The sequence below is a fragment of the Petaurus breviceps genome, unplaced genomic scaffold, assembly GCF_028583685.1.
Source record: "Petaurus breviceps papuanus isolate PSGF00001 unplaced genomic scaffold, PetGlider_PUasm1.0 174, whole genome shotgun sequence".
Classification (NCBI taxonomy): Eukaryota; Metazoa; Chordata; class Mammalia; order Diprotodontia; family Petauridae; genus Petaurus; species Petaurus breviceps.
Window position 1 is genome coordinate 52,375,055 of NW_027185761.1, and position 13,945 is coordinate 52,388,999.

The 13,945-nt window shown below is 38.9% G+C and overlaps 1 protein-coding gene across 4 annotated transcripts in view; it reads left to right on the top strand.

Annotated features, from left to right (window-relative positions):
- The window catches only part of CADPS (calcium dependent secretion activator), a 567,121-nt gene that overhangs the window by 427,096 nt on the left and 126,080 nt on the right, over positions 1-13,945 (top strand). For 3 of the 4 annotated variants that reach the window (XM_069084197.1, XM_069084192.1, XM_069084194.1), the window contains exons 17-18: positions 827-895; positions 1,779-1,796. In XM_069084197.1, coding sequence (XP_068940298.1) covers positions 827-895; positions 1,779-1,796 — 87 coding nt within the window. The remainder of the gene's footprint in view (positions 1-826; positions 896-1,778; positions 1,797-13,945) is intronic. The other variant, XM_069084193.1, reaches the window with a different exon arrangement.

The window sequence follows — 13,945 nt, forward strand, 5'->3', positions numbered from 1 at the left end:
CACTGTGACTTTTAGGTCTGGGAGTACTTTGAAGCAACAAATCCTTTTTTTCCAGCTCTCTTTTCAGAGAAGTACTTCATTCCACACTACCCACTCTCTCTTGCTTCTCTCCTTCCTTGTCCGGGATTGGCTCAGCCACTTTTCTATGTGACCTCTATAAAAAGTGGTTGTGACACCAATTTCAAAGCATGCTGGGATTGTTAACTCCAACAACCCAACATCCACCAGCTGCATGCACCAGGTTTTCTTTCATGAGCATAGTCCACTGTGCCTGGGCACATGGCAAACTCAAAAATATTACTACCGTGCAACTTTCCTTTGCAAACACCTGTTTTTACCAGCAAGGGAAAAAAATACCACCTTAAATTTGGATACTCAAGCATCTCCTCCTGTCTTGCAAAGCTCTTGCTAATGACAGAATTTTGGAATGAAGTTGTAGTAATATTGCTGGCGACTATGTTTATGAAGAAATACCTCAAGAGCCTTAGATACTAAAGTCTGAAATCCTTAGTATCTCGGAGCCTTAAACCAATGAGATTCTGTTTCCCTTTATCCATGATGTTTTGGTCATTGTATTCTTGCAAACGATTCCAAAAAGACTTGTACAATCGTGGTCACAGCCTCTTTTGTGACTCATGGCATGCTGAATGGTTAATCCAGTAGATCTTCAATTTGAAAATTCCTTTTTCTTTTATCCTGTGTTTATCCCAAAATACTCTGTGGCTATTTTCCTTTTGAGCTAATGTAACGTTTTCCTCTGACCTGTGACCTTTAACCTCTTTACCTCTGACCTAAGCCTCTTGCATGCCCAAATCCTCTTTTATAGGGAAAAAGAGAGAAATGTATGAGCATCCTGTCTTCTGCTTGGCCTCTCAAGTGATGGATTTAACCATTCGTGAGTACCTACCACCTCCTTTCCATGCTGTCTTCACTCTTTCTGTTTTCATTACCTCAAGACAATTCAGATCCAAACCAACTCACTTTCCTTGCTTCAAGTCTTTTAGCATTTGGCTTGTCTGTTGGTTCTGTCTGTGAAACCCCAGTGTGAGAAGTCCGGTCACTTTTTATCAGCCTAAAACCAGGTTAGACAATTAAGCCATTTGTTTGTGATAAACTCCGATTTGTCTGTAAGTTTTTTTTCTGTTGTTCTATGTCTGTGACCTGAATGCATTTTTACTTTGCTTCTGTGTAGTCCCAGTTTGTAAAGTACTTGTCACTGGTACACAATCAGAAGGTAGCAGCTACACCAGGGGAGCAATGAGCAAGGGGCTAGAGGAAGGACAGTAGGGGCAAGTCTTGCCTTTCTTTTTCATATGTAAGATCTCAGAACAATTCTGGGTCCGAGAGTACATAAAGCAGTCCTTTCTCTGCCTACGGTAGCGCGTAGAGCGCACGTGCCTCCTGTCTGTTATCTCTCAAGCTCAATCGCTTGTCCTCGTTCTCTTTAGACTGATTGGTCCTGTTCCTCCAAGCTCTGGCTAGAACATATGACTTAATTGTCACATAGAGAGTTCCGTGTGTGTTTCATAGCTTAATTCCACATTGACCTTGATTTGACTAATTTTCTATTTGTGCAGCATTTTCCACCTCTGTGAAGGAGCCTTTTTTGCTGATCCCCATACTTCAGGGCAGTGGGAATCCAGGGGGCAACTTTTTTTCTTTCAAATGTCATATATCACACATAAATGGGGGGCATTTTGGTCCACTTGCTCATTAATTCTGCGTATCTGTTCTTATTTCTCTCTTCTCTCCTTGCTCTCTCTCTCTCTCTCATATAGAGAATCAAAAGGACACAGGTGAACAATTGTATATGCATTATAAACTAAAGAGTTCTATTTAGTTTATTTTTGTATTTTCTTTTTATCTGGCTCCTTAAGTTGTATACTCCTAGAAACTGAAGCGGAGTTACAATTATGCTTAAGGAGTTAATTTGTGCTGTCTCAACACACATCATACCCCTTAGCTGTTGACTTTCTAGAGAACTTCGATAAAGGCACAAACTTCAAAGGAATAGAATTTCTCATTTTCAATGGAACATCATTCCATTTTTTGGTGCAAACATTTTACTGATCTGGCCTCATATGGTCATATTCACTTTCAAAGGCTACTGAATCCAATTAATCCTCATTTTTATTTTCCATTTTTTTTCTTTTCTTGTATTCTGACCTATTGAGAAGTGTATGTTATTTCAGTGACTGTGTACTAGTGATGGAGTTAGAGGAGACTTGTGTTTGTGTTATTGTCATTTGTGATGTGTGGGAAGATAGAATTTGTGGGTAGGTAGAAAATGGATGTAAACTGTTTGAGTAGTTTGTCTTGGAGGTCCACACTTTCCATTGTTTTTGTTACTCTTCCTTGTGGGGCAACCTTCTGGGAAGCTCCAATTAGTTGGACATTCTGTCTTTGTTGGCTAATAACACCTCTGAGTGGATTCCATAAAGGAAGATCCTGACTTCAAGCTACTATTGTCTACAGTAGAAGAAGTGTGACCTGGTAGATAGAGAGCTGACCTTAGAGTCAAGAATATTTGATTCAAATCCCACTTATTTCTAGCTGTGTGACCTTGGGCAAGTCACTTATAATCTCTTTGTGTCTCAGGCAATTCCCTAGCATTTATCTACTAATTCATTGACAGGTTATATCTATCTACAAGCTGATGATTATCATTTCCTCCATGCATTTGTATTGCTGGAGAGGCAGCTGGGGGAGTGGATAGAGCTGGTCTTAGAATCTGAAAGACTTGGGTTCAAATCCTGCTTTTGTTACATACTGGGCAAGTCACTCACCTTTCTAGAGCCCTGCTCAACTCTGTAAGACTTCATTCAAATCAAAAAAGAAGGGGCCAATATGTTTTGGTGAAGGGAGTTAGTTATTCACTGAGAGCTCTCCAAACCAATGAAATCTCAGGTCCTATCAAATATATCTGCATTATATGTAATAAATCATATAGCATATATAAAGCAGAATTTTTTTGATTTTTTAAAATCTTCATGAACTTAGCAAAAGAATATATTGACTTAAAAAAATAAAACTTCATTAACTATGTTCCTTTAGAGGAATACTTCAGAGTGAGAAGGGCATATTGATAATCCCTCTTTTAGCATGCTAAGAGGCAGGGGAATTCAAAACCAGTTGAATGAGTATGGATCTTATCTGTAACCATTTAGAATATTGCCTCCTATATGGTCCATTGTTGGTTTCTTATGTGAGCAGTGGACAACTTCCTATGGAATATTTCTGTGGAACCAACTCAAGGCTTTCTTCCTACTAGCAAAAGCTGACTTCTGAGAACTAGAGAGTGAGGATTGGTGGGGGAGGAGTCCTTAGGTTGGGTGCTGCTCTTTCTTTTGTTCCTTGGGAGCCTCAAAGACTTATCCTTGCTTAATTTAGAAAATTTTTTCTCTTTCTGGAAAGAGGATGGTGTCAATGACCAGCTCTCTCAGTTTATGACCTTCATCTAATTCTTCATTTATTTTCCGAAGTATTTCATCCTCAGCTTCTCTTCCTTTCTTTAAAAGGAAAATTAAGCTAATGCTTTGGTCTCCCCTTCACTTCCCCCAAGAAACATCACTCAGAATAAATAAGTAAAAATGGCAAAAGTTATTATAATCTTGAAACATAATATGAAATCTCTCCTTGGTCTTTGGAAGGGGAGAGAAAGTTTGTAACCTTGTGACAATCTTCCTGCTGAGCCAAGTTCTAGTAAAATGCCAGATGTAAGAATCAAGTATAGAAAGAAATGAGGAGTCTTAGATCTCCACTTTTCATTCTGTCTTTTTCACAATTCAATCCCTATTCATTTATCAACTCTGCTAAGAAACATTTTTTAATGGGAAACTACAGGTAGACAAGCAAGAATGACAAATAGAAAGTTTGGACTGTCTTTTCTGTTTGTATACTCTTATTGAAAGAGTATTCCAAGCTGGGCTGGCTAGGTGGCACAGTGAATAGAGCACCAGTCCTGGAGTCAGCAGGACCTAAGTCAAAATCTGATCTCAGACAAAAACACTTACTAGCTGTGTGACCTTGGGCAAGTCACTTAACCCCAATTGCCCTGCCTTTCCCCCTCCAAAAAAAAAATACTCCAAGCTGAGTGCTCATCTGTTGCTTTGAGACCTTCCTCAGTGATGAACTTCTTTTGTGATATAGGTCAACAAGATGTGGGAACCACTTCTTTACAACAGCATCTAGCCAGTAGAAAAAAGTTCCTCCCCAATCCAAGTCAATAAGCATTTTTAAACCTCTACAAGGCACTATATTAAGAACTGAATTTATAAAGAAAAATATTACAACAGTCCATGTTCTCAATGAGTTTACATTATACTGAAGGATACATTTTTCCTGTTAGATGATGGCAAGAGAAATGAATCTTTTGTCCTATCAAACTGGCTTTTAAGAGTATAGACCATACCATGTTTCCCCAATAATAAGACACTGTCTTATTAATTTTTTTGGACAGAAAAACACCAGAGGGCTTATTTTCAGGGGAGGGCTTATTTTAATGAACATTGACAGCAATTTTAATAAACAGGTAAATGTGAACAAAAAAATGTACCTTTATTCAATAAGCAAATCACTGGGGAAGAACAGGATGATGCGCTCACTGCTGCAGCTCTGATTGGATGCAGCTCGGAGCGCGGCGTGTGTTTCCGGGGGGGGGGGACGGTGCATACAGAGGGTACCGTAATGTAGCGTGTAGCACAGGGGATCACCTTCACTACAGTAGCAATCTCAATAGGGCTTATTTTCGGGGGAGGGCTTATTTTAGAGGAATCTTACACAGTAAGGGGAGGGCTTATTTTCGGGATAGGTCTTATTATCAGGGAAACATGGTAGAAGCATCAGATTGTGGTTCGAGCTCAGGTGTTCTTAAACTTTTTTTGCATCATGGACCCCTTTGGCAGAATGGAAAAATCTACAAGATCTACTCCCCCTTCTTAGAATAATGTTTTTAAATATACCAAAAAAAATACATATGATTACAAAGGAAACCAATTATATTAAAATACAATTATCAAAAATATTAAAAAAAAAAAACATGTATACAAAGCCCAGCTTTAGAAAGAAGCAGGAATGTGTTAGTAAATGCAGGGGGTGTGGGTGTGGAAGATTTATGCACAATGACTTTTAAATTTAATCTGCTTTATTAAAACTTTTGTTAAGTCTACAAAATGAGAAGAAAAACAATAAAGCAAGTCCTGATTTGTAACAATTGCTGACATTGAAAATTTGATAATCTGATTAGAACTGGCTCCACCACAGCCCTATTTAGAAGGGACTTCAGAGGTCATCTAAACTGACCTCTTCCTTTTCCTCCAAATTTGGAAATTCAGACCCAGGGAAGTGATGGGATTTTCCTAAGGTAATAAGCATCAAAGGCTATGAGGCCAGGTCACTTTACAAAGGAAACAAGCTTTCCAGGGACACATAGTCTATTATTAATCTGTTAGAAATAGCCCATTAGCTTCAGGGTACAATGAATTTAGAATCAAAAAACCTGGGTTCAAATCACAATGCTGACACTTAGTAACTGGGCAACCCTGAACAAGTTACTTCCTCAGGTCAGTTTCCTTATCTGTCAAATGAGGGGGTTGACTAGATGATCTTTAAATCTATAAGCCTAAGGAAGGAGTGGGTAATAGCCATATCTTTAATCACATAAAACCTTAGCACTCTCAGTCACATACATGAAATCACAAGGATCTTTATAGTAAGAAACAAACAAGGGTGGGGCAGTGAGTAAAGTGCCGACCCTGAAGTCAGGAGGACCCGAGTTCGGTTCTGGCCTCAGACACTTAACACCCACACCCCCCACACACACACACAACTAGCTGTGTAACCTTGGGAAAGTTACTTAACCCCAATTGCCCTCCAAAAGGCAAAAAAATAAAAGTTGTTTGAGTTAACAAGCAATTGTGGTTCAGTAAGCATTAAGCTATCTGACATGGAGTTCATGATTTCCATTCCCATGGCATTTATTGAGCACTCTATGTTGTTGTAGAAACTGTGCTGGGAACTGGGGAGAAGAAGACACAAAGGAAATAGTGCCTGTTCTCAAGGAGTGGACATTCTAGTGAAGGAAATGATATGTACACAGGGAAATATAGAATCGTCACAATACTAATTAGGGGAAGGGAACAGAATTTATTAAAAACCTATGATGTACCAGTTACTATGCTAAGCACTTTACAATTATCTCATTTGATCACAGTAATTGAAGAGACAGAGTCCGAGACAGAGACAGAGACAGAGAATGAACTAACTGGGGAAGGAAGATCAGGAAAATCAGAGAAAGCTTCGTGTAGAAGGTAATAATTGAACTAGTCTTTGGAAGAAGTCAGGAATCCCCCAAGTATGGAGTAGGAGTGTAAATGATGAAAGGAAGCATTCCACACATAGAAACAGCCTAGGCAAAGGCATGAAGGTGGGAAAAGGAACATCATGTACAGAGGGCAGCAAGAAACCTCAGTCTCACCCCACAGGAGTTTATGGTTGACTTGGGAAGGCAAGACCTATGGAATACCAGACATCTCCAGAACAAACCTATTTTATGAATGAAGAAGGCTTTGAGAAGCCTACCCAGCTAGGTGGCCAAGCTCTAAGTCAAACCCAGGTCTTCTGATTCTCCAATCAACCACCGGGTCACAGACCCTCAGTTATTTCAAGTGATCTCTAACCCCATATAAACACCAAAGACTACAGCAAATAAGCCAACTCAATAGAATGAATAAATACTATGTCTCACACCTGTATTTCCCAATGTTTTGTAGATATTGTTGTGACTAAGAAGATAAAAATTCATCTAAAAATTCTATTCAACTAAATAAAATTTATTATGTACCTATAACATGCAAAATGCTCTCCTGACCACTGTAGATACAGATAAAAAGGAAATCAATCTCTGCCCTCAAGAGATATATATTCTACCAGGAGAATATAACACATACACAGATAAGTACACATAAAATAAAGTTACTTAAAGTATTTTCATGCATCAGTGTGTGCCCTCAGAGTCATAAAGCCCTGGGCTCCAGCTCTGCTTCTGTCACATACTAGTCATAGGACTCTGGTCAAGTTCTGGAAACTCTTGATGCTCTCGGCAACACCCCAAGACAAGACATTAGAGTATAATCTCCCCAAAAGCAGGCTTCCTTCCTTGTATTCATTTTCTCAGTCTAGCAGAGTGCTTGGCAGACAGTTGTGCTGAAGAAATTTTTTTTTGAAATTAATTACAACTTATAAAGTTTCAGCAAAGGTGCTGATCTTCAAAGAGAGAAGTCTCTTATCGATATATTCAGTAATCTAGTCTAAAACCATTTTTTTAAACAAGAAAGATTAAGGGTCGGGAAGTGGAGAGAAAAAAGGGAATGGAGAGAAGGGTAGCCAGAAGAAGCTAGGATGGAGACCAGTAGACGTATAGGAGATAGCACCTGAGCTGTTTTAAAGGAAGCAGAGATTCTGAGAGGCTTAAATGAAGGAGGGCATTACAAATATGAGGGTCCAACTATGCCCATGCATGGAGGCAGGAGATGGAATATTGTATATGAGGAACAATTAGAAGGTTAGTTTGGCTGGGACAAAGAATAGGTGAAGGAGGACAATATAAAACAAGATTGGAACCATAAGTGACACAGGATGACAATAAAAACACAGATGAAAACAAATGAAAGGATTTCCAAACTTACCAATACAATGATCATTTGTGAATTCAGAGGATTCTCAACAGAGGAATGGTAGAACTAGGTATAGACTGAGGCATATACTATCAGATTAGCCCTTGTGGTAACCTATTTCATTCTAGTGAACTTCTTTGTTATGAGTAAGGATTCTTTTTTTTTTTTTTCACAGAATTTGAGAGTTAGAAAAGACCTCAGTGTAAATCTACTCCAACCTGTGCTTGAAAGGAATTCCAAGTAAAACATTCAAATCACTGCTTAAAGTCTAGCTTCTGCCTAAAGATCTCCAAGGATGGAGGGGGCGGGGGGGGGGAGGGGAGGATCCCACCAGCTCTTGAAGTTGCCCATTCCACTTTGGGATAGTTCTCATTGTTAGAAAGTTTTCTAGACATGCAGCCCAACTTTATCTCTTTATAACTTCCAGTGACTCCTTCTGGTTCTGTCCTTTAGGACCAAATAGACCAAGCCTTGGTCTCTCCTGGACAGCTACCTTCAAATATTTGAAGCTCACCACCTTGGGTCTTCTCCAATCTAAGTACATCCAGTTCCTTCAACTAATCCTCCTATGACATGAACTCAGTGCCCTTTACCATCCTTCTTGGCCTCTTTTGGCCTCTTTTGACCACTCCTCAGCTCATGAGTTTCCCTTCTTAAAGTGTGGCACCTCAGACTGAAGAGAGTATGACTGACAAAAGCAGTGTACAGTAAGACCATTGTCTCTCTATTTCAAGAAGCTGTGCCTCATGTCATGCAGCCAAAAGACTCACTAGCTTTTCTTATTGTCATGTCACACTTCAGTCCACTAAAGCCCCAATATCTTTTTTCAGAACTGCTATCTAATTTTGACTCCCCATATCATACTTATGAAGTTGGGTTTTATATTCAAATACAAGACTTTGGATTTATACTTATTGAATTTTATCTTATTCAATTTAGCCCAACGTTCTATCCTTCAAGATTCTTTTGGTGATCTTACCATCAGTGTGTTAACTATCCTTCCAAACTTTGTGCCATATGAAGAACTGATGTATTTTTTCTTGGGGGTATGAATATAATAAGTCATTAGAAAGGGATAGTGATGCTTAATTCTTCTTTGAGAAATGACACCTATATATTAGAGAGTCTAAAATGCCAGACTATGGTTTTTGTATTTTCTCCTAAAGGTAATAGGGAGCCATTGATATTTTTAGTAGGGAGTTGACATGGTCAGATCTGTGTTTTAGGAATATCAACGTGGCAATTGTTTGAAGAATAGATTGGAGAGAGGAAAGAGTGGCAGCAAAAAAACCAAGTGAGAGAATGTTGCAATATAGTCTAGGGTAGAGGAAATGACTGAAGTTTGGACACATGCTTATGAGTGAAGAGAAGAGATATACTGACAACTAATTGGATATAGAATGAGGGAAAGGGAAGAATGTTGTTGGATTCATGGGAGATATTTTGCTCAATCCAAAGTAAAATGGTTCCACTGCTATCATGTAAGGGAGAGAAACAGAAAGAGAGAGGGTGTGTGAATGAAAGGAGGGATGATGGTTAGATGATAGTCAGACAGACAGACAGATACATACATACATACATAGACATACATACATAGAAAGTTGAAAGTTAGAAAGTTGGGACCTCATACTCAGAAGGGTCTTAGAATTCTTACTCTGAAATTTGGGTATTCTTTGTCACATAATTGACTTAGAATAACTGTCACGTGTCTGAAGTTTTCACCTGTCTTCCCATGTGCTGGTGCTGTGTAGAAGCTGACAGAGAAAGAGGAACAAATCCGTGAACTGTTAGAATTGAGAGGATGATTTCAGCCCTTCTCCTCTAGTTGACTCTGCTCATATTTGAAAAGATCTCTCAAGCTTCCCCTGTCAGAAGGAAGGATCCTGTTCTCCATGAATAGCTAGATAAGGTCTAGATCATAGGCCATTTGAAGTCTCTCATGGAACTGATCTAGCACCTCAGAGCTTAAGAGATTTTGAAAACACATGTGCCTTAGCTTATGATCTTTTCTAAGCATCTGAAGACATTAAGGTGTGCGATATGGACTGTGATTTGTTTGGTGACCGTTCTCCTGAAGGACTAATGTGTTTTCATAAAAGCACTATAAAATTATTTGGCATCTACACTCTCTGATGTGCCAGCATGTTGGCTTGGCTTGCTTAATTAAATTTCTTTGTTACAAAGAAGGGTTCTATTTTAGGAATGGAAGTGGGTTATTGAAAGGTAGCGATGATGGGGAAAAAACACCAATAAAATATTTATCTGTTGTTAAAATGAATTATATGGTGTCTACAGGTAAAGGGGATTATGGAGAATTCAGTCATTTATTCAGTATCATTTATTGATCAAATACTATATGCAAAACAGTATATTCTAATGCTATACTCTTCTGGGCTCAAGAAAAAAAAAGAGATTTGAGGAAGGAAATTGAAGTTTTCCATTGTCCTAATCACTGGGACCATTGTTCAGTCCTCCATGGGGACTAGCTGGCCTTTGAAGATCTTGATAATCTCTGATTCACTTACCCATGTACATGCAGCCCTGAAGAAACAAGATGCTCTCAGAGACATTTCTCAGTTGCCTCTTTGGTGTCAAGCTTCTTTCTCTGCTTTTATCCCACCTCAGGATACTGTAAATAAAGTTGTATGAGCTAGTGTTTTTAAATAGTGACAAGGCCCACACACTGGTGTCCTCAGGAACATATTGGGAAGCTGGGTCTTGATGCAACTTGTCAGCTCCATCCATTCATGGCTATTTCTGTGGCTGGCAGCAGAACCATAGCTGGCCAGGTTATCTGAGAGCTAATTGGAATGTCTCGTCCTCCTTTCTTTTTTGGCTGATTTGAGCATTCCAAAAAAGCCTCTCTTTGTTTGTATCGGTCACATTTCACTCTCTTTTCTGGAGCCAAAGTGATTTCATTGTGTAAACACAAGCTATGGTAATTGAGTAAATTCAGTGGGAAACTTCCAGGTATGATGGACTGGGTTGGATTTTTAGACTTTGGGTTTTTTTTTCCTTTTTCTCATGGTGGCAAATCTTCCCACTGGAATAGAGGGCAGACAGATAAGAGAAAGAAATCCCTTTCTAGAGCTCTCCCTAATGCCTCAAGACCTTTAAATATTGTCCATCATTTCTTGAATAATGGGATGGCCAAGGGTCTTGTTTTGTTATTTTGTGAATTACCAATCAACTGGGGGGAAATAGGACCCATTGGCACTGTGAGGCCAGACAAGGAGCTTTCATGAGATGTCAAATGTAGAATGGTTCATCCTGAGTAAACCATAACAGGGGACAACTGAGTCAAGATGTACAGAAGAAGACAGAGTCTCTCTCTGAGGGAGAAAAAAAAAGGAAAACATTGAAATCTGCCCCCAAAAAAATTGCTTTACAAAGGGATTGATAGTGGACTTTCTTTAAATAGTAATTCCTTCTAGTGCATTGAACATATAAGTAGATCTTTTTTTTTAACTTAACTTTGTACTCAACTTTTCAGATAACACGTCCATTGCCTAAAGAGGGGCCTGCCTGTGACACATTCCAAAGTGTAGCAAAGCCAGAAGCATTTCCATTTTTTTTAACTCTCCATCCAACACTGCCGTGCTCAAGGAGTCCAGCGCTGAAAAGGATCCCTTAAACTTGCGTTTTGAAGCAGATGGCTTAGCAGAATATTGTGCTCATCCCACTATCTCGATCCCTTTATTAACACCCCTAGAATTCAAAACACCCAAAATCGATTGCCTATAACCTGCAGCCAAATCCGGGTTTTTTTCCTCCTCCCCATTGAAAATTCAAGCAAACCAAGAAATCTTCTTGGCAACAAAGTGGCCCCCTCACCATGCAGATTGCTAAAAACTAGAAATATTACCAGGGAGTAAGGCTCTAGAAACTCTCATTAAGGGGGAGAATTGATAGAATCAGATATTGCTGGATATTGGTATTTATATTGAAGAGAGGGCTATTGTTATAGAATTTTCTGCTGGGCTGATATTGTAAACTATATGACAGATGGGTCAAGTTCGAATTGCAGTATTCTAACATTTGGAATAGCAAGTAACATATTTGATAGAGCTGGCAAGTTTTTATATATGATTCAACCCACAATATAAAAGCCATGAGAATTCCAAATTGAAAATAATTAAATGAGCTGAAAACAATCAGAATCCACACATTTTTTTTTCAAGTGACAGATTTTTACAGGCTTAAATTCCACAAAGGGAGCAAGAATATTTTCCAGCTACCTTGAACTAATGTAGGCAGTTCCTCTTTTTTGTAATCTCTACAAAGCAATTAGTCTTGCATTCCCCCTCTTCAGAGAGGGCAAGGAAACTAATAATAATAGCTAATGATTCATAATATGTTTGTTTCATAAATAGTTTGTTCAATGCTTTCCCAAATGTCATCTCCTTCAAACCCTACATCAACCCCAAGAATTAGGCAGAGTAAACATTATCATCCCCATCTTGCAGATGGGAAAACTGAGGCTCCAAAAGAGATTCATTGACTTGTCCACAATCACAAAGCCAGTAAGTGGTGGGAGCTGGGTCAAGAAACCAGGGCTTCTGATCATTGACTACTTAAGAAATATTTCCTGTTATCAGAATGGAAGACACAATCTTTGTAACACTGGTACTATTACTCTCAAAATGAATTTTCAACCAGCTAATGACATCCTCATCCTTTCAGCCAGTTAATAACATCCATGTCATCATTGGCTCCATTAAAAACAGGAAATTGTCATCTTTTGTGTGACCAGGGAGAGCCAGGGCTGTAGAAGCTGTCAAGTGGTACTGTTGCCTGTCTAATGGACCCACAGGGACCATTGACATATCCTGGGACAATAGCAGCTCTCCATTTGTACCTCCATTTATGGTTCTGTTTGTTGGTTTGTTCCGAGTTGGTCACCTTGTCATTTGTTAAAGTCACTTTGTCTCTTTACTTTTACTGTCTCCCCTCATCTACCTGAACAGCTCACCCACCACCACGAGGGCCTCCTCCATCCTTGCAAAGGCAGACTAACACGCTAACTCAGAGACTCAAGGGCATACGTAGGCAAACACCAAGTACAGTAATGCTTTCCCTTTTCTTCATTCTGCTGTTTTCTAGTTTAGTTGGCTTTCCTGTCCATGTTTTTTTCCTTAAAATTTGGTTTGCTCTCGATACATAGCAGGTGGTCATTCCAAAGCCGAGACTGTTCATCTCTCCATTGGAACGTAGTAGGCTTTTGAGAGACTCGAAGGATAGCACTTCTTTCCAAATGTCCACATTTTTTTGTCTAGCAATGTCTGACATATGCAACATTTTCCAATCTCAATGTCAGCACAAAATAACATTGTTGTTGCATAACATTTTGCATGATGATTTTTATACGTATGAGCTTCAATTCTGTTGTATGAAATGTCATTCTAAGTATACTGTATTTGTTCAGACTCCAGTGCTCCAGCTGCTGCCGTGACATGAGGACTACAGACATATTGCAGCATAGCAGAGATGGCTTTCAACACGCAAAACCAACCAACAAACAAAAAAAATTAGTTCTAGACATAAGTGTGTGTTCGTTAGCCTTTGCTAGTTAGCAAGATCCTCTACCCCTGCACCTTCCCTAAAGACAGCATCTTAGAGAAGCATTCTCAGTATCAACATCTATCATTTAGCCAACAGATGACCTACGAAAATGGCAGGCAACAGATATCTTTCCTAAGAAGTTCCATGAATCCGTTTTCTATTAATTGGGCATTCATTCTCTATCAAACACCAAAAAAATAAATGTTTGGTTACATGGGTTAATTAGCAGATTGGGCTTTGTAGACCGAGGATTATTAAGTGATTAACTTGGATAGCTGCCTGTTAAAATTAAGAATTGAAAGGGGTTTTATTAAACATACTGGCTGTATATATATATAATATATGTGTACATATATTATATATATAATAACACAACAAACACATATATGTGTATACTTGCAAGCAACCATGAAAAGGTTTGGTGCATATATACATACATGTGCATATCTATCAAGATAGATAGATAGCTAGTGGTTGATCAAAAATTCCTGAGCATTAATATATATATTTTAGTGGACCTGCTTAAAGCATCTTAAATTTCTCCAAATGCAAAAAGTCTTTCAAAGCAACTATGTGTGAAAGTGGTCGACCTGGAAGGGTAAGTAACAAGTCACATCAATTCAAATCATACTATGGTTGGTGAATGCTCCCCAAAGTTCAGAAATCTCAACTGTTTGATAATGAGAGATTTTAAAGATGCACTAAGTGGG